General features: G+C 36.3%; 1 protein-coding gene and 2 long non-coding RNA genes across 3 annotated transcripts; 1 reads left to right on the forward strand and 2 right to left on the reverse strand.

The window, feature by feature from the left end:
- LOC130010255 (putative ankyrin repeat protein RF_0381) lies at window positions 1-27430 on the forward strand. Its single transcript, XM_056102405.1, has 3 exons — window positions 1-384; window positions 22774-22837; window positions 23845-27430. The coding sequence occupies exons 2-3, from the start codon at window positions 22824-22826 to the stop codon at window positions 26384-26386; spliced, it is 2556 nt and encodes an 851-aa protein (XP_055958380.1). The 5' UTR covers window positions 1-384; window positions 22774-22823; the 3' UTR covers window positions 26387-27430.
- On the reverse strand, window positions 5429-15809 carry LOC126808574 (uncharacterized). The gene is made up of 6 exons (XR_008788807.1): window positions 15159-15809; window positions 9719-9851; window positions 8651-8783; window positions 7626-7758; window positions 6847-6935; window positions 5429-6483 (listed from the first exon to the last, which is right to left on the reverse strand). It is a non-coding gene; the product is annotated as an uncharacterized LOC126808574 (long non-coding RNA).
- Window positions 15864-16955, reverse strand: LOC126808588 (uncharacterized). The gene is made up of 3 exons (XR_007674690.2): window positions 16659-16955; window positions 16038-16226; window positions 15864-15913 (listed from the first exon to the last, which is right to left on the reverse strand). It is a non-coding gene; the product is annotated as an uncharacterized LOC126808588 (long non-coding RNA).
- Window positions 27431-27641: the final 211 nt, after the last annotated feature.

The following is a 27641-nucleotide window of genomic DNA, read 5'->3' on the forward strand; positions in this document are numbered from 1 at the left end:
GGGAGAGCGAGAGGGGACCCTAATAGTTGTCATCGTCTATCGGATACTAGATTTAACAACAGGAATTTCAACTGTAATCTACAGGTGTAATAGTTAGGTGGGGCTTATTTACTGCCAAACAGACCGTGACTATTTTATCGTCTATATAAATATATATACGTTATAGACTTGTATATAGGCCACTATACTTATGTTATGTTATCGAGACAAGCAGGTATTCATTTATTGAAACTGACTATTATAATATTATATTAGATACAACCCGACATTTATACAGTAATATACAAGTGACCAATATGATATAATATTCACAGATTTACATGGAAACTTTTGTTGACATTTTGGAATAGAATCAGGCAACTACAAGATTGTTCAAGTAAATAGGTGAGTTTTTATTATGATAAAGGGGTTATAAAGACGGGAAATTTCCGAGGAACATTGTTCGACTGGGTAAGGTAGGCTACACTTTCTTTGGTGGCGGGTTGTGATTAAGACTGTTCGGGAGCCCCCTCTCCCTCCGACACCCCCGATAGCCCAGTAGGCCTGCAAGGGGAAAGGTAATATGTGCCCATCGACTGGTGTTTCGATTTGTTTATGTTTTTGTTACTCTCATTGGGAGTGGGGGGCCGGGGAGGTAAATTCCCTTTGATTTTGTCGGTTTTTTGGTCAAGAATGAAAAAAGTATATTCATAGGCGTACAAGCCAGTTGGTGGGATGGGGAGGGGGTCAGCTGCCCCCTAGCTTTCGGGCAATCTAACTTTTCGGGCAACGGGTAAAGTGAAAGCGAAAATTATTATTTCATCTATTTGGCAAAATAAAGTGCCGCAAATTTTTTAATTGAATGCCATTTTTGGCAAAACGTGGCAAAAGTGTGTTAATATTTTACCTACAATTTTGCCACGTTGTAACGTGGTAAAAAAAGTGGTAAAAAAAATGCCACGTTTGTCTGGAGTGCAGAAACGTAGCTTTTTAGATTGCCATGTTTTTGAAACGAGGTATTTTGTCCGAAACGAGGTTGGGTAAAAAAATGCCACGTTTTCTTCAAAATAATTATAACCGGTACTTGCCATCATCAAATAGAGCCACACATATAATGTCTCGACCTTCACGTGAATAACTGCAGATCTACAAATTAGATTATTTATCGGGATATCATAAATATAGTTAATTAATATGATGGTTTCCTTCACTGGAATTCTATTGTGTATAATAAACATGGCGGTTGGTGGTTCTTCTCCTAGCATATGTTAGATTAAATAAACACTAGTCTATTGTTTATTTAATTGCAAATCCCAAATGAGCAAATTTCAGATTTGATTAATTGTTTATTTTTTATTATTATTTGATAAACCATAGTTCAAAGTGTCAGTTCTGAATTTAGAACAATTTTACAGAATTAATATTTTTTTGCCAGCTTTTATCGGTCACCAGTTGGAAATATGAAATTTCCCTCAACGATTAATAATTTTGTTGAAAATTTGTGAATATTTCATAAGATCATTTTTAAAGCATATTATTTCTAATGATTGGTCATTCAAGCATACTAAAACATGTTTTCCTCAGTTTGGCTACTTTTTTTGTGTACCTAGTTTATACTTAGATGAATTATTATGGATTGTTTCTAATTTAAGTATGTATGTGTACTCAGACAATTATTTCGTCATGTTCTGTTGAGATACATCAATGAATCCTTGAAGATAAGTAGGACGACTGAAGATTTAGGCTTGCTATCATTTTTACTGACTGTTTATTCACAGTCTTACAGAAAGGACTATTATGTTACAGTAAAGACACAATTGTTACAGGGTTGACATAAAGTTATCTGTTTTTGAAAGAAAACTGGAAATATTCTGTCAAGAAATATATTTCCACAAACTACGTCACATGAGTACTGACTGGCACTAGCATCATATATTTCCAGACAAACGGGAGAAGGGTTTAATATAGGCTATGATTGTTCCTCAATCCCTATTCAGATACAAATCTGAATAAAAATATTGCTTTAAAAAAAAAACCAAAAAAAAAAAAACCGTGATATCAAATTTATGTTAATGGTGTGATGTTTCTGGATTGATTTTACAGGAAGGACATGCTCTCTGGAATCAAAATTATTTACAAATTGAAACAGCATAATTACATTCTTTTATTACTATTTTATTAGCTTGAAATTCCAATTTATAGAACTGTATATAAATCATAAAATGCTAAACTATAACATTGCTGAAATTAGTAGAATATATTGCGCTTCAAATAAATGATGATAACAAACGAATAACTTTCAAAATAAAAGCAAAAGTCAACATTACCAAATTTTGTAGGGGTTTGTCTTTATACTATGGCTAAAATTATCTATAGACATGGTAAGGTTTGGGGGCGTTTGGAAAACTTGGACCGTGAACATTTTATGATACATTTTCTATTTATTTTGTTTGAACATTAGTAGTTTATCCTATCATCTTCTAAGATTTTGGGAAAGTATATCCTACAAAGTTTTGTTCTGTGGTGTTTTTCACCACAAGAGTTCCACAAGATATTGGACATAGAAAATAATTCAATTTTTTCAAAAATTTCTTCTGAGACCCTCAATCCCCGTTGTGGTACCACATTCCACCAGATTTTCGGGGGCCATGAAATAAGATAGTCAAGTAAACTAGAGTACGACAGGTTTAGTATTCGGACAATGAATTACAGTGGGCTGATATCCAGTTACATTTGCTCTGTTTTTGCTTGAAAAGACACAAGAAACAGATTAAATTTAGATTAAAGCGATGTGCTCTTGCTTTTCTTTTGGAATTGTCTGTTTTGAATGCCATCTACAAGTCTTGCAAAATATTAACAAGCTTTTGCCAGGTTGGGACAAAAATGTCAAACGTGACATTCTGACTTAACTAGTCGCTATGATTGAATTTATCCACGACTGGACGCAATCACGAGCAATCAGTTGATCATAGTCGTAAGCGCGCCCATGTCGCCCGGTATCAATTGAAGAATCGGAGCCACAACGGATCACATGACTGACACGTAATAACCTTCAAAATGACCTCATTCCACTTGTCCCCTGGGTACCACGTGACTAAATAACCGAATCCTATTGGCTACGTCAGCGGAGCGCCGACTCACGCCAGTCATAGGTGCGTTCATGTCGCTTGCAACTAGGGACAACTGCTTGTCATCAGTCGTAAGAGTAGAACATGTTTCTCAGAGAAACTGGAGACGACTGGACGGCGACTGGTTGCCGTCCGACTTACACCAAACACAAGAGCGCTCAGGTCGCCCAAGTAGTCACGACTAATCAGTTCCACTTGATCGTAAACGAGTCGCCGATTTCGAGTCTCCGTCAGTTTTATCGCGTCGTAGGTAGGCTATATTGGACCACATGGAAGTGGCTGGAATAGCAGGACAATGCGTTTGCGGCAGTTAAATTTTCAAAATTTTCTCCTAATGGCTCCATCTTCGTGGACAGTATAAGATTGATTGGTTGATAGGAATTCGAGTCAGCTACTTAAGTTAGGCCATTTTGTACTTGATGTATTCATGAGCTGGGATCGCAGGAAAACGCGTTTGTTACCGTCCGCTCCTTCACCGGACACCACCGTCTGTGACTCTCATTTTTTTCGGGCATGGCAGGTTTTGCCACCCATCCACCCTCTCAACTCCTAACCTCTACCACTCATCGACCCCGGACGCCTATGTATCACGGGACAATTTATGTATAAATTTATCTGATATTTGTAGATGTATCTCGGTAAGAGGACACTGGTAAAACACCCTTCATAAAAGGCTTTTTGTTATTAAAAAATTTAAATGTCTCACCATGATCTAAATGTATAAATAATGAATCTATTTATCGTTGATGTTATACATACGTATACAATTTCACACACCGTCTTCTTTTATATTATAAATATTGTTATTGGCATACTTATTCAACAAGGATGTTACTCATATATCCATTTTATTTTTACACGTGTGACGGATTTAAGGGGCATAAAAGGTCTGACTATTCATTTTATTCGTGGAAAGCAGTGAGGTGTTACAATAGTTACATAGAAATAGATGTTAATACATAGATATGACGTCACCCTTTGGTGTTTTTAACCGGTATATAGGAGATTGTACACTTTTCTTAAACAATCGCCTATTATTTATAAAATTGTCCACTATTTATTGAAAATAATGGACAGTTTTACCAATATTAGACCAGTGCATGAAAATACTTTAAAACTTCATAGTTATCGAAATCTCAGATAACCTAATGTTGATTTCGCTTGTTTGTCGATGTGAAGAAATTACTGTTTCCATATTGTCTATTTTGTTGTCAGCGAATTTTGGTTTCTTTCCTACATAAAGAATTCAACTTAAATCCGCCTGTTGTATGTCACTGGTCTGTTTATAAGTACGTTCGGCACTTGATCGATGATACGTTTTTTATACGCTCACATTTTCACGTGGACGTATATTGACGTCGCTTATGTCCGTCCGTTCGTTCACAATTTCTTTGTAGACACTCTACGGGTTATAACTGTATATCCCAACGATCTCGGTTCCTTTCGATATTGGCTTGTATGGGATCGTGTCTTCATGGATTATGGCCCCTGATTGTACCCACTAGAGGTCGCAATTTTTATCCTATTTTGAAGATACTGAACATGTATGTTTATAACCCAAAGATCTCGATTCCTTGCGATATTGGCGCATATCTGAACGTAACTTCCTGGACTATGGCCCTTGATTGAACAAAAAACCGTGTTTGTACACAAGTTAGGTGTCTCTATTTAACAACACAAATTTGTGTTGAAAGAACACAAACTTGTGTTAAATGTTGAAACAACACAAGACTTGTGTTAAAATTTACCAAACAACACAAACTTTTGTTGAAACTTGTGTGAAAATCTACACAATACTTGTGTCGAAACTTGTGTTGAAATTTCTGAAACTTGTGTTGAAATTTCTGAAACTTGTATCAAAATTTCTGAAACTTGTGTTGAAATTTCTGAAACTTGTGTTGAAATTTCTGAAACTTGTGTGGTTTCATAAAAACTTGTGTATAACCACCAACAAAAACTTGTGTTTTATTTTCCCTCAATTTAGCAATCTTTCCCATGCAGCCCCCCACCCCTTTTGCTCTGTTTAACCTGTAAAGTTTGATAAATGAGGTAACAATAATTTTATTTGTTAAATTATCATTTATTCATAAAATGATAGGAAAAAGTAAATTAACACCACCAAATCAAAACTAAATAGACATCATTTGAAATGTTAACAGAAAAACAGAGATATAATTCTAATACTAATAAAATTTCTGTTATACTTTGCCCCCCTCCCCCCCCCCCCCCCCACATCACAAAATACAAAATAGCTATTTAATTTTTTCTTTACCCGAAAACAAGAACTGAGAAAAGAAAGATCCCTACCCCATAACCCCAAAAATATATAATTCAAATATATCTAAATTTAATAACATCCAAACCAAGCCCTAATTAGATTAATTATGCACTAAATTGAAATACTTTCAGAAACTGAAAAGTGCTACAAAGTCATATTACAAGTGATTTGTGAGGCATCTAGAAATAACTAGCATACACAGAAAACTAACAAAAGGAAAATGCACTATTTTGCAGGAGTAATAAAATGATGTAGAACCTTTTCCTCATTAAAAAAAACAAAACAAACAAAATGAATATTTTGTACATAAAAGGAGCAAAGCATCAAGATTACAGGATTGAAAAATAAAAAAATATCAGAGAAAATCGCAAACATTAAATAATATGTACAAAATATATATAAATAATCACAAGTCAAAAGCAAGGAGGAGCCACTGTGGTTCAGTGAGTGCATTGGCCGAGAAATTTCAACTGGATTTTCCGACATAGTTCCCACACGTCAGTAGTGTAGGACATGGCAAGGGATAATTGGGTATAAGCCCAGAATTGAAACTACCCCCACTGCGTTTACTTTAAAGAACCCTTGACAATTGAATTATCTGACTCAATGACAGACCCTTCTGATCCAATGTGCGTTTGTTAACCATTCGGCCCTCCTGGGTTCCCTTTAAACAACCCTTGACAGTTGAAATATTTGATATAAGAGTAGGTTGTAGGGCAGAATCACCATAATAACACAGAAAAGTAGGATATTAAACCCTATTTCATTTCATAAGCAAGGGAAAGTCACCTTAATGTAGGTCAAGGTTTTTTGTAATTCTGGGTATATTTGATCTACATTTGGTTTCTAGACTATGCCTATTAAATACTTTATGATTTCCGACCAAATTCTAAGTGAATTATATGTCACTTTACATTCTATATTATACATAAATTTCTGTAGAGAATTAAAATCTAATTGTGTTTGGGATGAATATTTAACAGTAAAAACAAAAAAAAATATTCAAAAATTGGGTCAAATGCATTCTTTTCCAGAATTATAAAATAAATTGATGCTTGGGATCTCTTGTTGTTATCATACATCAAATAATCTTCCAGCCTAAAAAATAAAAAGTAGGCAATAAGAATACTTTCTTACTATTTATGGTTCACAATGTTTAAATAAACAATTTATTTTGCCACATCGAGACTGAGTCTCCATCGACAACAAATTGGATATTACCTATTAAAATCTATTTGAAAAGTAAAATATTGTCCATTTTTATACTGCTACTTACTGTAAAAATACACATAGGGTCTATCACAACTTGAAGAAAATCAATGGATGTGATTGTCAAAAATCAAGAATGCCAAGACTTGAATAGGAGAGTCCTAGGCATTGCCCCAAGAAGAATAACTAGATTACTAATCAAGTGTATAGAACTAGTTGATGATTAAAAATACAAATATGTATGTTACTTACATTTTACCTGATTATCAAGCTCTGTGAGAAAAAGTTTCCATAATATGAATAGCCATTTCCAACTGTCTTCATCTTTCTGATGTAGTTAACTGAGAAAAAAAACATACTATGTTTTAGTTGACTTAAATCGATTCAATATTTAAATAGACGAAAGTTTTAAATTTAATTAAATTGTATTGTAATGTGTTGGTTTGCTTTGTCACAGATGAGACAAAATGAAAAAAATGAAATGAAATGGGGTTTGGCGTCCTGCTGTTCAGCTTCGACTGGGCTAATGAGGCTGGGCATATGCCATACAGTGTGCCACGAGAGAAATTTTGCCGGGTACCGTGACCCTAAGGCCTACTCTTGTATCAAATTCTAACTGCCAGGGGCTCTTTTACATGCACGCCAATGTGTACACGGGACCACGTTTTTTTGTTCAATCTGAACGACTAGACAGCTGTCCTTGTAAGGCCCCCCGTACTGCATCGTCTTACTGCAAACCCGCGACCTTAAAATATGCAAACCAGTGTCTAACCCACTTGGTCACCATGGGTCCCCACAGATGAGATAGTCACATCTACATGTATCTGGACATAAGTAAGATTCTGTCTGTGCACATACATGTACGTGTACAGTTTTACTATACTAAACTGAATTTTAAATTTCAAAATATTAAAATGAAATCGAGGTTTATGTCACATCAGCTCCAACCGGGCTATATTGTGCCAAACACATTATGGTGAGATTCTAAAATACCACAACAACAATCTTTTCTATTAGAATTGAACACTCACCCTCCAAAAACACCTATGAGAAATCATAGGTGCTCAAATCACCATTTCTTCAGCTCTTTCTTTTCCCATATTTGGGTTTTTTGACTTATTTTATTATATGATCTTTGATTTGCTATGGCATCTAATATGGAAACTGAAAAATATGAATATGTGACATATAACTGTTTAAGATACCTTACCATATACAAACTGTGTGATATCTAAAACCATTTTAATCCCGAAGATCTTACCTAAACCGTGAAAATCTGTTTTAATAACCCTTGTTTGTCATGTGACTGGAGAGTCACAGTAATTAAAAGAGAGCCATGTGGCTTAGTGTGTAAGGCACTGGCTTGCTACCCGGGAGGTTGCGGGTTCGCTCCCAGTGTTGACCGAGAAAGCTCATTTGGATTTTTCAGCATGGATTCCCTGTCTAGTCGTCATGGTGGCTAAGTGGGTAAGACGCTGGCTCGCTAGCCTGGAGGTCGGGTGTTCGATCCCTGCATTGGCCGAGAAAGTTAACCCAGATTTTCCGGCGTGGTTCCCTCTTGTTAGTGATGAAGGACGGAGGGCCTGACAAGGACAGCTGTCTGGTCATTCAGATTGAACAAAAAAACGTGGTCCCGTGTACACATTGGTGTGCATGTAAAAGATCCCCTGGCAGTTAGAATTTGATACATAAGAAGGCCTTAAGGTCACGGTACCCGGCAAAATTTCTCTCGTAGCACACTGTATGGCATATGCCCAACTTCATTAGCCCAGTCCTCCGTACTGCAATGTCTTACTGCAAACCCGCGACCTTAAAATATGCGAGCCAGTGTCTAACCCACTTGGCCACCGTGGACATAAGTAAGATTCTGTTTGTGCACATACATGTACGTGTACAAATTTACTATACTAAACTGAATTTTAAATTTCAAAACAATAAAATGAAATGGAGGTTTATGTCACATCAGCTCCAACCGGGATATATTGTGCCAAACACATTATGGTGAGATTCTAAAATACCATAACAACAATCTTTTCTATTAGAATTGAACACTCACCCTCCAAAAACACCTATGAGAAAGCATAGGTGCTCAAATCACCATTTCTTCAGCTCTTTCTTTTTCCATATTTGGGTTTTTTGACTTATTTTATTATATGATCTTTGATTTGCTATGGCATCTAATATGGAAACTGAAAAATATGAATATGTGACATGTAATAAACTGTTTAAGATACCTTACCATATACAAACTGTGTGATATCTAAAACCATTTGAATCCCGAAGGTCTTACCCACGCCTTGAAAATCTGTTTTAATAACCCTTGTTTGTCATGTGAGTGGACTGTCACAGTAATTAGAAGAGAGTCATGTGGCTTAGTGTGTAAGGCACTGGCTTGGTACCCGGGAGGTTGCGGGTTCGCTCCCAGTGTTGACCGAGAAAGCTCATTTGGATTTTTCAGCATGGATTCCCTGTCTAGTCGTCATAGTAGCTAAGTGGGTAAGACGCTGGCTCGCTAGCCTGGAGGTCGGGTGTTCGATCCCTGCATTGGCCGAGAAAGTTCACCCAGATTTTCCGGCGTGGTTTCCTCTTGTTAGTGATGCAGGACGGAGGACCTGACAAGGACAGCTGTCTAGTCATTCAGATTGAACAAAAAAACGTGGTCCCGTGTACACATTGGTGTGCATGTAAAAGATCCCCTGGCAGTTAGAATTTGATACCAGAGAAGGCCTTAAGATCACGGTACCCGGCAAAATTTATCTCGTAGCACACTGTATGGCATATGCCCAACTTCATTAGCCCAGTCCTCCGTACTGCAATGTCTTACTGCAAACCCGCGACCTTAAAATATGCGAGCCAGTGTCTAACCCACTTGGCCACCGTGGTCCCCCACAGATGAGACAGTCATATCTACATGTATCTGGACATAAGTAAGATTCTGTTTGTGCACATACATGTACGTGTACAAATTTACTATACTAAACTGAATTTTAAATTTCAAAACAATAAAATGAAATGGAGGTTTATGTCACATCAGCTCCAACCGGGATATATTGTGCCAAACACATTATGGTGAGATTCTAAAATACCATAACAACAATCTTTTCTATTAGAATTGAACACTCACCCTCCAAAAACACCTATGAGAAAGCATAGGTGCTCAAATCACCATTTCTTCAGCACTTTCTTTTTCCATATTTGGGTTTTTTGACTTATTTTATTATATGATCTTTGATTTGCTATGGCATCTAATATGGAAACTGAAAAATATGAATATGTGACATGTAATAAACTGTTTAAGATACCTTACCATATACAAACTGTGTGATATCTAAAACCATTTGAATCCCGAAGGTCTTACCCACGCCTTGAAAATCTGTTTTAATAACCCTTGTTTGTCATGTGACTGGACTGTCACAGTAATTAGAAGAGAGTCATGTGGCTTAGTGTGTAAGGCACTGGCTTGGTACCCGGGAGGTTGCGGGTTCGCTCCCAGTGTTGACCGAGAAAGCTCATTTGGATTTTTCAGCATGGATTCCATGCCTAGTCGTCATGGTGGGTAAGACGCTGGCTCGCTAGCCTGGAGGTCGGGTGTTCGATCCCTGCATTGGCCGAGAAAGTTCACCCAGATTTCCCGGCGTGGTTCCCCCTTGTCAGTGATGCAGGACGGAGGGCCTGACAAGGACAGCTGTCTAGTCATTCGGATGAAATGAAAAAACGAGGTCCCGTGTACACGTTGGCGTGCACGTAAAAGATCCCTTGACAGTTGGAATTCGATACACCGCAGTGCCGCTGTCCGGGCAAAATTTCCCTCATATAGCACACTGTGTGGTGCATGCCTGTCTTCATTAGCCCAGTTCGGAGCAAAACAGTAGGACGTTAAACCCCATTTCATTTCATTTCTAGTCGTTTCAATGGAACACAAAACCTGAGGTCCCATTGGCGTGCATTTAAGCCGATAGTATGGTAGTTGGAATTTGTTGGCTGTAGCACCCGTGTCACAGTTCGACTGCTAGTTTGCGATACCCACTCGATATGAATGAGTGGTGATTGGCTAATGAATTCTAAAATCAGACGAATGCTTCGGCGAAGCGGACACACCACTCAAATACAATTCGGCCAAATATATCAAACATGTTTGATTCGGGCGTATGTCAGTGGATAAACTAGGTGAAGTTTAGCGCCAATTGATTCAGCCAAATCCTTTGGCTAGTTTATCCAGCACTGACGATTTAAGTTTGTACTTTCTTTATATGCAAATATCACATTTGAAAGAGGCTGTAAGCCTACTTTCTTTATATGCAAATATCTTATTTGAAATAGGCCATTATTATGTGATTCCCCACTTGAATGTGACTAGGAATAGGGTCGCCTGTCCAGCCTTGTGGGTTTTCTCCGGGTCCTCCGGTTTCCTCCCTTTGCTAAATACCCCTAGGGTGTATTCGAAACAGTGTTCCGGTGCAGAGAACGGACGGAGAATGGGTTCTTGTCGGACTTGAGCAGTCTGGAATGCGTTCACGAACACATTCCCGTTCTCAAATCCCACACTACCTCATAGTGAGGGAGAACAAACATGGTCGACGCATCGATAACTGCTGAGAAAACAGCATCATGGGTGCATTTATTAATTTAGAAGTTTAATACCGTTCGAAAATTGGATGTAGTATGTGGCCAGTATAACATCAAGTAAGTTAGGTTGCCAGGCAACGAAACATATGCCCACAGCAGTTTAATCGTTTGGGCAGTCAACAGGGATTGTCACATATTCATTCTTTTGTAGGTAATGTGGGCATTTACAAGAAAATTTCATACAAGATTATAATTTTCGTCGTTTGTGGGTTTACAAAGGTTCTACACACTGAAACAAGGGCCTTAATTGTTGAAATTTGACAGATTTTTTTGTTTTGTGTTTTACTAATTTAAATAATGCATACAATTTTCATACAAATCGGATGATAATTTTGTTGTTCGTGCGTTCACAAGGTTCGAAAAAGTGAAACAAGGGCCACAACTCTAGACATAATTCACAGAAATCGCAGTAATTTAATAGACGTCTTCGTTTCACTAATTTAAAAGATTCAAATGAATTTCACAAAGTGAAACAAGGGCCATAACTCCAGAAGAAACTAACAGAAATTATTGAAATTAAATAGGATTCATCTCATTAAAATAAACAACATATCAATTTCAAAATAATCAGTTCTGTAGACGACGGACAAACCTACGGACGAGGGCGTATCAAAAGGTGATGTAATCGTCATCCAAAGAATTGAAAAGGAGTAAAACGGTGTCATAATTTATCAAAATTATGCTTAATAGCGAAGTAAATACTAAACAAGTTATCGTAACAGATTGTATAAAATTAATTCATCTTGTTACCATGGATACCGTTCTCTCATGTTCGAGACTCATGAAAGTGTTTTCATGTTCTTCAGCCGTTCTCGAACCTGCGCAAACACAGTTTCTAATACACTCCTACGGTACGCGCAAGCAAATCATTCAAATAAAATTGAACAATATTAGCCTCGAAATTACCTAGCGCCAGTAAGTATAAAGGATCTATCCGACAAACACTAACAACTCTAGGTTGATTACATGTCATTTGGGACTCACGTCATTTGGGACTCGCGTCATTTGGGACTCAAAAAAATATGACCACGACATTTGGGACTCCGGTATACGACGTTTGGGACTTTGGTATACGTCGTTTGGGACTCGGGTTAACGACGTTTGGGACTCGGGATAATTTATTAGAAATAGGCCAATTCAAACAAAACACGAAAGAAAATATTTATTAACATGAAACACGTGGTTAGTAAAAGGCTCAACCAAACGATAAAACATTAGTTGCACTTATGGTTCTTTGATAATCATCGTTTCTCATAAAAGTTTTATATTTATTTAAAACGAATAATATGCTGATGAATTTATTTGAAAATGACCTACACAAAAAACAAAATAAATATTTACACGACATGCAATCTTTTTTTACAAGCCCCTAGAAATTGTTAACGATAATCCGTGAGCTGCACGTTGACATGCTTGTCGTAGATGGCAATACCAATTGATAAATTAGTGCGTACAAGGCAAAGTTTTTTTGTGGAAAATATAAGAAATGGCAACGATCAAAGCGGGATAATTAAAGCTGATTAACTGATAATCCCGATGTTAGTGCAGTATGTTCAAAGAAACCTAACGGTTCTTTGGTGGATGAGGAAAAACGTGAGTTGTCAATCATCGAGAATGGCGGCCGTGTGTTGATTGCAGTTATACCGTTTCACGAAAAAACATTAGCAGTGGTCGGTCAATCAAGCTCGTTTACTATTTATAACGCAAATTTTTCGTTTCGGTTAAAACAAAATATACGTCCATTTTAATTGGCCGAAGGATGTGTGACTAATAGAAATATGGCGGGCGGACAAACTGACCAAACAGTATATTTCGAGGTATTTGAGGTAAGCTAATTTAATATTATATCATAACTGCATGTGCATACTTGTGTTTCTGTGTGATTAAATATTCAAAAAATCATTCTTAGGATACAGCCTCGACACCAGTCAGCCCTGAATTGCAATGTTTGTTTTGTGTTCTGGGCGCCATTTTGAAAAAAAACTGACATGACCTATATAATAAAATCCAGCGATAGTGCAGTCAATTTCCTTTAAAAGGGAATCCGAATTTGTTAATTTTCTGCAATATCACGTCGGTGGTAGCGGACGTTAAATAAACCTATTTCACGTACAAAGACCTAAAATAAAATCCAGGTGAATTGGGAAAAATATTCATGTATTTTCTTGATGAAGAGTAGCTATTTCAATTTGTAAATGCCCAGTCATCTTAGACAAATAATAATTCCAACTTCAAATCAGTTGTATTTATTCAAATCATACTATGAATAAGTGTATTTTTCCACTTCCATAATAATAAAAACTTGACTTTTATTATTTTATTTCTTCAGGCCAAGAACATGGAAAATTGGTAATTGCCTTGTATCACTGCTAACTATAAGGCACAGGGAGCCTTGGGCAGAAATGATAATAATATGGTTCTCAGATATGTTACTGTGTACAGACTGAACAAAAAATATATATACACTTGCTATTACATGTACATTATATCATTGGCAATAATAAGATCCAATTTTAGTTTTTAGTTACACACTGTTAACCACCAATAGATGAAAATAAATCATAAAATGTATTCAGCTCGACGTAAGACTTAAATAAATAGATACAGTTGGTTTAACTTGAATAGAAGTTTTAATTATCTATGCTGCATATATGCATATATCACCTTGCAGCTGAATCACATTACATATCTTTTTAGTTGATGTTCATATCGTCTTACGTATTTGTCAACATCAATGTGACCTTGTTCTATGTCACATTAGCCTATTCACACTTGTTACCACGAATTTACTCACCACACCCTCGCATAGTTATGAATTTATTGTTTCACTTGACTAAAGAAACATTTTGTAGGAATGTATGCTTTTATAGATTGGACACTTGTTTGCAATATCATTGTCGGTGGAAACTGGCACTATACCTATAGAATGACTTAACAAATAGCGGAGACGGGGTTTCAGCCGGCTGATTTAAATTATTTCTTTAAATACAGTAAAGCTTGAAATATGTCAGTTTTCCCTCTTTAGAATGTTTTTGTAAATAATTTTTTATTGTAGTTTCCGTGGCGTATTCCCAATAAGCGTTAGAAACAAAGATATACACCCTTAATCCCGGTGCCGATAAATGTTGGGTTGTGTGGAACATGCTAACAAATCTCAGGTACGATATATGTTTGATTCTGGTTGAGAACAGCATGAGAGCAACATGATTGTTTTCATTGGAGATGAGACGCAAATATTCAAAGGGGTCAGACAAACTCTAAACCAACCGCGTTCCCTTCACTGAGTCCCTTCAAAGGAGGCCCTGTCTGTCTACCTGTGGAATAACATGCATTTGTATCTGTTAAATTTGTGTGGTAGACAGATTGATATTATTTATATAACGTCTTACCCCAAACAAATTGCAAAAGAAACCATGAAGTTTCTGAGAGCGATATTTCGTAATTAGTGTGCTTTAATGGTGGGAGAATAAATAATTTTATTTTTTAAACACAAACTGGTCATATATAAAATAGCATTTTCTGACAAGACCAGCGATAATCTCGTAAGATATGACTTTTACTATGTCTATTAAATGGTTTTCGACGTCTCTTCAAGGTCACCGTCTTGCGCCAAAGTCGTGAAACGCACCGTCGGGGGATTTGTTGGGGCCTGTCTCCCCCAGAAAAATTTCCAGAAATTTCAAGTCGGTCTTGCCTGGCCGTGAATACGGCAACCTGAAAGTGGTCGATTTTAATGTAGACATCTGAACTCCAATCAACAAATCAATCAACCAGGCTGTTGTCGTTGCATTCACATGACACCAGACGTGTCACCGATGAAACAAATATGCCTGAAACAAATGTCGCTGTTAGTGCGACCCATTTGTGACAATTTCAAGGTCCCAAATAATAGTCCTTTTTTACTATTAATAGTTATTCAATCAGTAAGTGCTATTTACCTTATAATAGTCGTCTTGGCTTTTACCCGACATTACACAAAACACCAATGGTAACTGTCGGGTGGTCTCTCCAGTCTTAATGAAGGCGTGTATGGAAAACAGCTGAGACCATGGCTTGTTCACCACCCGAAAAGTTGCATCCATATACCAAGTTTTTGCACGTGCGAGTAGTTGCATCTGTCTATCAGTACAAAAAATGTGATGGCGCCTTTCCCCAACTTTTACTCTTTTGTTACATAGTGTGAGAGACAGTGATAGGTAAAAGATTATAATTATCCTATGACCGCATGTGTAATAAACTCTCCACTGTTCTCTAATTGACCACACTATTGTTCATTTAATAAAGAACCAGATGCTGCCATATGTATAATGGTCAAGTTAGATAATCCGCTGATCACTAATGACGTTTACTAGCGTTAGCTGTCACACATCAATTGTTCTGAAGCCTGCCATATGCTTATAGTGAGATAATCTATCAATGACAAATGATTTAATTATGTAGTCTTTACATAAGTCCTTTTGTTCCATATTATTAATTACCCGTGTTATCAAAGTGAATTTAGTATAAATTGGCTTTGGTTTTTCATGTAAATCAGACCAGCTTTGGCGGCTGACCAGGTACGACTTTATAGTATATCTAGTATGCTAGAATAAAATGTTGCATCCAGATCATGTTTTATTTCTATTAACTCAAACTATGTTATACTTTTTTGATAAAATCCCGGTGCACTATGATCGATGAAATCTTCGTCAAGCTAAAACAAAAAATAAATAAAAAAGTACATTTAAGTACATGTTAATAAATAAATAAAATTGTACATTTAATTACATGTTAATAAATTCTTATATACATGGGTATTTAATTGCATGAGTACTTACGCTTGACGACACGTCAGTGGGATCTTTTGGTCGCAGAGTCTGTCGGGTTCTTTATAGCGACCTTACAAGTGCTGCAATGGGTGGTCTGCTATGAATGGGTTCTTCTGCAGAACCGACACTGGATAAAACTCTCTCCGCTATTGAGGAACATGCCTTGGTAAAAACATTTTCTTTGGCTTCATGCTTTGCCTGTAATGATAAGATAAAACATATTAAACTACAAATATATTATTGGTTTATTTATATTTTCTTTATTTATTTATATATTAAATTCATTTATTATTATAGAGTTAACTAGGTTAACTAGAGTTAATTATGCAGAATTAATATAACACAACATACACAGATGGCAATAGAATGAGACAGTGTTCAGAAAAAGGGCGGAAGAAGACTACCTGTCCTACTTGATTTTAGGACATATATATAGCATGGACCTACTTGATTCGACCAATTTAATACAAGGAAATGAATGGCATAGTTTGTGTCAAGTGAATTTAGTGAACTTTAAACCCCATTTACTCGCCCTCTCTCTACAGAGATAAATACTTTTCGTGTTACATACAATAACAATTATTGGCCATTATTAAAAAAATATATTAAAAGGAAATGAAATTCTGTTACCTGTTTTTCTTTGTGTAGTACATGCTAACATCAATGACTGGAAAAAAAAATAACGAAACTGTAGAGAAACTTCTGAATCATTGAAAGTCTAATATTAGGCCTACACATTGATGACATTGATATAAAAAAAAAGGCTGATTTGTTTGTTGTTGTTTTTTTCTTTTACAGAAATAAGATTACATTTCAACTAAACAACTAACACAAAAGTTAGTATCTAGCTATAGTCCATGTCTGGATATACATTTCTCCTTTTGCCCGAACGTCTATAAAAATCAAAGATGGCGGCCAATAATTGCAACCGGGTATTACTATAAAATAAAGACAGATTCTTACCTGCTGGCTTGTCTGCGATATCACCTCGGTGGAAGCGGACGTAAAATACAACTAACTCAACAACAACAACAACAATTACCTGCTGGTCCTAGTCGGGGGTTTCAAGGAATTATAAGTATTTGAACAACGGTGTAGCGCCGATTAGCTAATAATAATTAAGCACGATTTCAGAAAAATTAAGACAGATTCATTAGATCGCTGAATTAGCGGAACACTTTTAGAACACATCAAAAAAATTTTCTTTGTGGCGCCATTTTTTAAATAGACTTCCGGTGCAGTTAGTGGCAGTAGATCTAAATCTGAATGTTTTAAACGAAACGAATTATTATATACATAGAAGCAATATATACATGCTAAATTAAATACACGGTTTTATTTTTTGTAAAAATTTACAAACCTGCGGTCTGGTATTCTATGTGACCATTATAATTTTTTTTAAAATATCACGGCTAAAGCACCCTGTTGATGCTAACTTCACTACATCTATCTAACTGAATGTCGCTGATATAATATCAAAGAAAGAATTTGTCGCAATGACTAAAGTATAGATACTTCTTCTTAGTTAGTTGTATTTTACGTCCGCTTCCACCGAAGTGATATCGCAGACAAAAAGTATAGATAACTTGGAGAACCATTATATCAATAAGTCGATTATGAGATACACGTGGATGGTCAATTAAATTTGATTGGTTACTTTACAGTTAACCAATACTGTCCAATTTCGATTACATCAACCAATTACATTATTAAGAGTTTTACTCATTTTTTTTGTTCATTGTACATTGAATCAATTTTCGAAAACACCAGGGTGCTGAAAATCACATGTACACTATATATTCATTTGATCTATCAGTTTATTGGGTCAATAAAAAAAGACAGACATTTTAACTTTACAGACAACTTAACATCAATTAACATTCAAGTCTGTCTGGCAATTGTCTGATTAATTGGTACTCACACCCTTCCAGTGAAGAACAGCATGTGATTTTCGAGATGTGAATTAAGCCCTTTATTACTTTTCTTAAAACTTGACGACTCCCGAATTCAGACTTTGTATGGAGTTTTTTTTTAAAAAAGAAAACAAATCTTGGAAGGTACACATTACTTGTGTTAATGATATGAAAAAAACACAAGATTTTATAAATCGACACAAGTTTGTGTTAATACAATGCAAAACAACACATAACTTGTGTAGATTAGTTTTAACACAAGTACTTGTGTTGAGATCCAACACAAGTGTTTTTTCAGTGTAGCCTGTGGAAACTGTACAGGTCACCATTTCTATCCGATTTTAAAAACCGTTCAAATATATCACCTTTACACCATAATAACGGTTGACTTTGAAATTCGTGAATTGGTTTGTCGCTTTGATCCTATTTCACTGTCACTTATATCAGAGTATATATTTAATTTTAAATCAATATTTGGACGGCTAATACCCTCCACATTAACCACAGTACTAAGAATATTATCAATACCTAAATCATTTTCGTGAGCAGCCTTTCCATCACAGCTTTGACGTCCGTTATCCCCAATATCAAGAACATCACAATTTTTGTGGCTATTACCCTTTATCGAGTACATCACCAAATGTTATCAGTATCCAAATTCTTATCACAAATATTCTCATCATTAATATTTGTTTTCGGCTGTGTTATAAACATGTCGTCTCCACTTAAAGATATCTTGCTAAATGAATATTTTGGACTATCTGTGTATGCTTGCATTATATGACTGGAGTGATTTGTCATGTGCATGTTGTTTTAAGAATATATCCATTATTTTGTGGCTTACTCTTTTAGAAAACTATCCGTTATTTGTATCTCTATGGTGCTATGTTTTAAGTTTGATAATAGCCTCAGACTGTCCATTATGTAAATACAAAGAAAAACTTCGGGGCTAACGCCCCTCGCGCTTACTCGCGCCGTTTAAATTTTAATAATAATTATTAATAATAACAAAATTTATATTTTGCAACAATTCATCCCACTTGGGAATGCTCTAGGACCATGAAAGTGTTCACATGGGTCAACTATAGTGCCTAAACAGCCAGGTTTTCACACTTGATTTGAAGACAGACAATGTTTCACATGTTCGAATGGAAGGTGGCAGTGAATTCCATAGAATTGATGCATTATACTGAAAGGTCCTTGAACCAAATTTATTCATCTTATAAACCGGTACATCTAACAATAATTTATTCTGGGATCTCAGTGACCTGTTTCGTTGGTAGTGTGTCAAGAGATTCTGAAGATATCTTGGTGCTGTTTTATTTAATGTTTTTTTTTATGTCAGAGTTAAAATTTTAAAGTTAATCCTCTCGTGCACTTGGAGCCAATGAAGATTATTTAAGATGGGAGTGATGTGTGATTTTGATCTAGCTTAAATCACAATTCGTGCAGCACGATTTTGGATCCTTGCAACTTGGAAATTTGTTCATCATTTATTCCAGAAAGTACGGCATTGCAGTAGTCAATTCTGGACAGCACGAATGATCGAGCCAGTGCAGCGGCTGCACCTTCGGGTATCAGATGACGGATTGATCCTATTCTTCGAAGATGAAAATGGTAAATTTTGCAGATATTGTTTATATGAGTGTTGAATCTAAGGACACACCAAGATTTTTCACAACATTTGATATCGGAATATCTGAATTGCCTATTGAGAGATTTCACAATGCAGGTATTAAGTCTGTGATCAGGTCCAATAAGGAGAAGCTCAGTTTTAAGCACCCCTGGGGGCTACTTTAAGGTGTGTTGCTATACGCTCCAGTATTGCCCGATCTGACCAATTGATTTTTACTCGTACGGACACCTGCTACCAATTTGGAGGGGGGGGGGGGCAAACCTTTTGTAACTGATGACCATATTCTACAACTATGAAATCTGGTAACTGGTAAACTGCGATTCAAATAAACTGTGATTCACTACCATAAAGAAATAACAACATATTAACTAACTATTCATACATTAGTTATTCATATTATCTAACAATTCAAACATGTACCATATAATTATAACACAGCATATTCAACTGTTCCTTCCACTAGTTTCGATTTTTTACGTAATGACTTTAACTGTAGTTGTCTCCCTTGAATAAATTTAAGTAAGCTGGACCTCGCACAAGGTACCACATGTGATGGGCAATTAGAGCAACAAACTACAACCCATTTATTAATTATCATTGTTTACGATAAAAACTAAATGAAAATAAGATCTACAAATGATTCTCTAAATCTACTTACGATTAATGCTGCTAATGTCAGTAAGTCTTACAAAATCTACTAAGTTTTCAGGACAACTTAAAAAAAAGGTTCTAAGGAATTCTACAAAAGAATTATAGGAATTGAGGGAATCATTTAATATATTCATGTAAATTTTAGCCTGTGATAACAAAAACATTAACATGGAAATCATTTCAACAATGATGTAAAGGTGATATATTTGAACGGTTTTTAAAATCGATAAAAATTGTGACCTCTAGTCGAGGGTCCACAAGCTAATCGATTTTTCATACAATCAGGGGCCATAATCCAAGAAGTTACGATCCAAAATGTGTGAATATCCAAAGGAAGTGAGATCTTTGGGATATAAACATGTATTTTAAGTTTCATCAAAATCGAATAAAAATTGTGACCTCTAGAGAATCCACAATCTTAGTGTAAAAGTATGTAATGCCATTTGCGTACAAGGAGCGGCAATTTTATCGAGAAGTTTCAGTCAGATTTTCACGAAATTCAAACTCAACGATCATTAGGATGTATGTGACAAAGTGCTTAATTTTCTATTTTATAAAATACAAACAATTATTTAGATGCAGTGAACTTATTGATCCCAGCTGGTTTTGATAATACATGTAGATGATATTGGCTTTTCAACTATACACTTTGTTCTAAACACGTACGCACTAATTAACGACTATCAGTCAGCGAAATTTGATAACTTGTAAATACCATATATAGTAATGATTTCGTGTGTGTAGACCCATTTGAAAGGTATATAACCACCAGTTTACTTACAGTAAAAGAGACGCAGAAGAGAGACGAACGGGGAGGAGCAGAGACCAGCGAATGGGCTCACCCGAGTTCAGCCGCTGCCGAGACAGAAGGGCGTAATGTACCGTGTTGATGTTTGATTTATGTTCGTGTGTATTTATGTTCCTGTTTCCGATGTAAATAAATTTTGACTAAAGTAAAATAGTGTTACATGTACGATTTATTTTTCGTTCAATCAGGGACCATATGTAACACTATCCTGTGTCGCGGAACCAAAAAGACTAAACTGTGACACTACTGTGTGTCGTTAAATAAATAAATTATGAATTCCTTCCACATTGTGGATACGGCCCGTGACACTAGGGTGACACTATCGTCTAGGACTTTCTTTGACTTCACGTTGTGATAACTTTTTCCAATGATCAATAACTCTAAAAACACAGTTTATGTTGCTCCTCTATTTATATATCAAATACAGCAAACTACAAAGGTTAAATAAAGGAAACTAAAATATCTATGATAGTACTTTTCGAGTTATTAAAATATCGACGGTCTGAGTTTAATATCTGTTTTATCTCAGACTATAACGGCTGAAACATGACAAGAGCCACACACCTAATGTTAGTTCTACATGATGTTCTCGCTATGATGTCTTCGACCAAGCCTCTAAGCCGAGGAGGCTATGGGTATGTTCCCCTTGAGCTCCGAATAATGTCTGGACTGAAATTAAACTCGTATCATCATATAAAGATGATACGCGCATGAGTCAGTACTAAGCCCCGGAAAATTGACCAGGTACGTCCTTTATCTGATTGGTCAGATGCACAGACGCAACCCTGGATTTAAACACAGTGTACTTATATGGGTACCTAGGATGGCGGCTAACCACGTTTCTAACACATGGGATTACCATATTTATTTTAGCAGACTATGATGCCATTGCCCGATTTTTAACTACCAGACATATTCTTGCCTAGTTCTCACTGGTACTAGCTAAAATACATTAACAAAAACATTTTACAGAACTTAAATAAACGCTACTGTATATAGACCCTATAGTATTATACATATAATCCAGTAAAATACAGTCCAATTTGCGCGAATGTCGAAAAGAACCGAGATGTTTGGGATATAAACTTACATCTTAAGTTTCAACAAAATCGGATTGAAATTCTGACTTCTAGCGGGTCCATTATTTCGTACAATCAGGTGCCATAATCAAAAAGTTACAGTCCGATTAGTGCAAATATCGAATCAACCGAGATCTTTGGTTATAGATATATATTTCATCAAGTGAACTCTAGAGTGTCCACAAGCTAAAAATCAGGGGCCCTAATCCATGAAGTGGGGGTCCGATACATGACAGTATCGACAGGAACCGCAATTTTTGGGAGTTTTAAGTTTCCTCAAAATCGGATAGTGCCCACATACAAATTATGGACGGACGTTCAGACGTGCGGAAGGATAGGGGCGACGACAATATAAAATTATTCAGTCGTTTTAGGCGATCCCTCTTAACATAAATTGAAGTTCTTTACTGGCTAGAAAATGATTGTCCACTACACAGACACCAGTTCGTAGATATCCCGAGAATGGTATGGTTTCATGTCTGTAGAATCTGTCCATCACACAGAATCCAGTCGTAGATATCCCGAGAATGGTATGGTTTCATGTCTGTAGAATCTGTCCATCACACAGAATCCAGTATTAGATATCTCGAGTATGGTATGGTGTACAGAAGTAGGTATATATACATAACTAATAGTCTGTATTTATATGTTTTTTTAGTGATGTTGACATAATAACGGCTACAGGATATAGTCAAACAGCGAATTAAGATGGATGAATATAGGTTCGTATATTTAATATATTATATACACTCAGTGGCGGCGCCAGGGGGGGGGGGGGGCAAGGGGGGGGGGGCATTTGCCCCCCCATTAATCTGGTTTGCCCTCTGTTTGCCCCCCCCCCCAATAATTTTAGAAAATAAAAAAAAGTATTTGTGATACGTTTCGGTAATCAATACCTTCTACGGTGAATAAATCCCACATCCCCACTCAGTCATAAACTTGCATGTTGTAGAGCATTTCCGACAGTCTATTTTTCAAAATTTTCTAGTCGAGGTCCCCAATGGACTCGCTACTTCGGCGCTCACAAGGGGAATTCGTTGAGGTTCGCAAGTCCGTTCGTTTAACATTTTGTTCTCTAGTCGGATAAACTAGTGCTCAGGCAACGAACATTATCTGGGCATATCTATTTATCTCGACGATCGGTGCCTGACAGAATACTGTAAGACAGCATTTCCGGCAGTCTATTTTTCAAAATTTTCTGGGGTAGGACTCCCTACTTTGACGCTCGTGAGTGGGCTTTGGTGATTCGCAAGTCAGTTCGTTTGACACTTTACCTCATCGATCAGTGCCTGAAATACTGCCAGGGTGCATTTCCGGCAACCTGTTTTTCAAAATTTTCTGGGGGAGGCCCCCTACCCCTAGTTGAAGCTCGTGCCTTTGCCCCCTTAACCTTGGACTTTGCCCCAGCTTTGCCCCTCCAATCACCGACGGCTGGCGCCGTCACTGTATACACTAGCCTATTGTACATACGGTGAACATCAGGGTTAACTGGGGTACGGTATCCTGTTTAAATCATCTCCAGTGGACAGATTATAATAACACTCTAACTAAACGGTATAAATAATTCATGTATATTTAGACAATTACATATTTCAAATATAAGAATTGTTTTATAATAAAGAGGTATTGAATAATTCGTGATTAATAAGACAGAATACGTTGAATTTTTACATTGTTTTTGTATTTATACCATCTTTAAAACTAAAACAATATGTTTAATATATTTTAGGTTGGGGATTAAACTACTTCAAGCTCAAACAGACGGAAATATACAGGGATTCGTAGAAACATTATCATTACAAGATAAGCAGCAAGCTTTAATTACATGTGCTAGACGAGGGTTGTATGAAGTTGTAATTTATATGTTAGAACACGGTATTGATTCACATTATATTAATGCCGATCAGAACAACCTGATACATTATCTTTTATATAAATATGATAGTGATGACGAACCCGATAGACGTGATTTGTTATTACAATGTGTAGTTAGATTAGTTGATGCTGGTGTAGATGTCAACCAGGAGAATAGACATAAAGAGACACCTATATTTATAGCTGCTGAACGAGGGTTGTATGAAGTTGTAATGTATCTGTTAACACACGGAGTAGATGTACATTATGTTGATATATATAAGGAAAACCTGATATGTCAACTTTTAAATAACTATGATAGATATAACAAGCCAGCTAGGCGTGATTTGTTAATACAATGTGTAGTTAAATCAATTGATGCTGGTGTAGATGTCAACCAGGAGAATGATGATAAACTGACACCTATATTTATAGCTGCTAGACGAGGGTTTTATGAAGTTGTGATATATATGTTAAAACACGGAGTAGATGTACATTATGTTGATTGTTTAAAACGCAACATTCTTCACCATGTTTTAGTTTTTTCGGATTCCCATGTTAAATTTGAAGAGAAGTGTATACAGGTCGTTAATACTTTAATAAAAACAGGAGTAGACATAAATCAACCTGACAATGATGGTAATACCCCGTTGTTCTATGTCGTTGGAATCTACGCGGATAAACGGCTTGAATGGATCGAATTACAATCGAAACTAAAGACAGGACAGGACAGTCGTGGTCCACTGTATTTTAAATTGGTTAACATTTTATTAAAAGCTGGTTGTAATGTGAACCATCAAAATAAACTGGGACGAACGGCTTTAATGAGCTATATGAAATACCAAGCTGATATCAGTATATTAAAACTGTTAATTCCACATTCTGATCTAAGTTTAACTGATTATAATGGTGATACAGCAATTAGTTATAGTGTCCAATATCACATGATCAATTCTACAGCCGTTTTTAAACTTTTAGTAAATTCAGGTTCAGATCTGATGTCACGTGACAACGGAGTTAAGTTATTCCATGATATTTTAAAATGTAAGAGGTTGTGGGTGTTCAGTTATTACATCGGGCGTAAGTTGATTGTTAATGGTTTTACAATTGAAGGAGAAAATATGCTTCATCTTTTAGCTCGTTTAAACTATGATTATTCTGTAAGCAAGTTTAAATGGCTGTTAAATAACGAACTAGACATCAACCATCCCTGTTTTAATACCAACACACCTACTATGATAACATCCTTTTTATTAAACAGTAAATATTTAGAATTGTTGACACATCATCCCAGACTAGAGATCAATACACAAAATAACCAGGGTCATACAGCTCTACACCTTTGTATCATTGGATTTACTATGTTTAAAGATGGCTTGAACAAGAGACAGGTAAATGATGTTGTTAAGAATTATTGTAGACAGATATATCCAATATACATGGCTTGTATTGATATTTTGCTTGGTGTTGATGGAATTGATGTAAATATTCCCGATAATGGAGGTAGAACTAGTTTAATGATGGCTGCAATGAAAAACGACAGAGTTCTTACAAGGAAACTACTTCAAGCTGGTGCCATAGTTACCATGTTAGACTATTCAGGAAGATCTGCTCTACAATATCTTAATATTTATCAGAGTGTGTTTGATTTGACTTGTTTTAAATTACTTCTATCTAATGGTAGCACTGGTCTTCTCAATTTACCCTGTATCGATGGTAACACAATTATTCAAACAACCATGTGTTTTCCCTTTTTCTGGGAACCATACCATGTTGTTTGTTTTATGAGATATTTAGTTGCTGAAAACTGCTGTCTTCAGATTCTCGTACCATCATCACTTGAAAGTAGCTATAACCAAATTGATCTTACTGAGTTAAACCTTCAAGAAAGAGATAGGCTGAGAAAACTGTTGTATCTTAGTGGCGCCGAAGGGGAGGAAATTATGACTTCGTTAAATTTTGACGAGGAAGACAAAAGATATGAACGAACAGACATTTTCCACTCACCAGACAGAGCAGAATTCGTTAGTTTCTGTAGTAATATATCTCTCAAGTCCCTGTGCAGAAGATTCATCAGACAGAATCTTGGATTGGGAATAAAGGAGAAGGTTAAGGATCTGGAATTGCCTCGCGAATTAAACGACTTTCTTCTATTGAAAGATGTTCTTCATCCTAAAGATTACAACATAGATAATATTGATGATGTTTGTAATGATTTTGATGATGATGATGATTATCATGGTTATGATATAGATAAAGATAGAGATGATGATTATAGTCAATATAACTACCAGTATTTTACTCTCAATACGGATCATGAACTAAGACAAGATTTCCTAGAAAACAACCTATTTCCTAATGGTGGTAGTGATGATGATGATAGTGATGATGATGATAGTGATGTTTATTTAATATAAGGACGTTGATTATAAGAAAGATATAGTGAACTGGTCATTGTTCTAAAGACGATAAAAACTGGATATGGTAGAAACAAGCGAACACCACCTGTAATCTTGATATGATAGAAACAAGCTGGCAACACCTGTAATCTTGATATGGTAAAAACAAGCGAGCTCTACCTGTAATCTTGATATGGTAGAAACAAGCGAGCATCACCTGCAGCTTGATATAGTAGCCGGGGCGGATCCAGAGGGGGTGGGGAGAGTTGTGACCCCCCCCCCCCTCCTGCTCAGCTACATAATTTTTTTGTAAATCAACCCTTTTTATGAGAAGTTTCTAGACCGTGTGCTTTATCCTTTATCGTCAGATGTGGGACAGGATGGGCACGCAAAGCACGAGATAATGATAAAGACATTATGTGATATCACAATTAATGCTTTGCATCCATGAAATTGAATCACAATGTCATTGTATTAATTCATAATAAAAATTGACGCCAAACGAGGTTTTGAATTTCTCTGTTTAAAAAGCTCAATGTGTATGTATATACGCCACAATGACGATAGAGACCATGCGGGAGGGGGGGGGGGGAATACATTGTCTCAGGAACCTGGCAAACCCCCTCCTGCAAAACTTCCTGGATCCGCCCCTGGGTAGAAACAATCGAGCACTACCTGTAATCTGACTGAATCTCAACTCGTAGATTATCTAGTAGTAAAGCATGGATGGATTAAGCACTATATAAATGTACATCATTATTATTATTATAACAATATATTAAATCTGACTATCTGTACAGGTGTGTCTACCTGTCTATCTACTGTTCTATTGCTCTCTTCTTCTTAGCTCGTATGAGTGACCCCGCACCCCCTCCCCCTTCATGCACTTGTATGAGTGCCCCCCACGGTTTGTATGATTGAGTGATGTAATGTAGCCATATTACTGTGTGTTTTTGTTTTATTGTAAAACCCACAGTTGTTCAGATAAATATGTGATAAAATTGTGTAAATATAAAAACATAAAATCATTTGATGTAAAAAAGAAAAGAAAATATATTGTACCAAAAATATGTAAAAAAAAAACAACAAGACTTTGTTTTGTATATCAACAGTGGGTAAGAAGTGTAAAATTAGTTTTGTCCAGACAAAAGGGGTTCTAACCATGGTATTTGGTACCATTATATCGACTGGATACTCCGTCCTGTATCACTAACAGACAGTAGGGGTTCTAGCCATGGTATTTTGTACAATCCTATCGACTTGGATACTCCGT

The sequence above is a fragment of the Patella vulgata genome, chromosome 1, assembly GCF_932274485.2.
Source record: "Patella vulgata chromosome 1, xgPatVulg1.2, whole genome shotgun sequence".
In the NCBI taxonomy this organism is placed as follows: Eukaryota; Metazoa; Mollusca; class Gastropoda; family Patellidae; genus Patella; species Patella vulgata.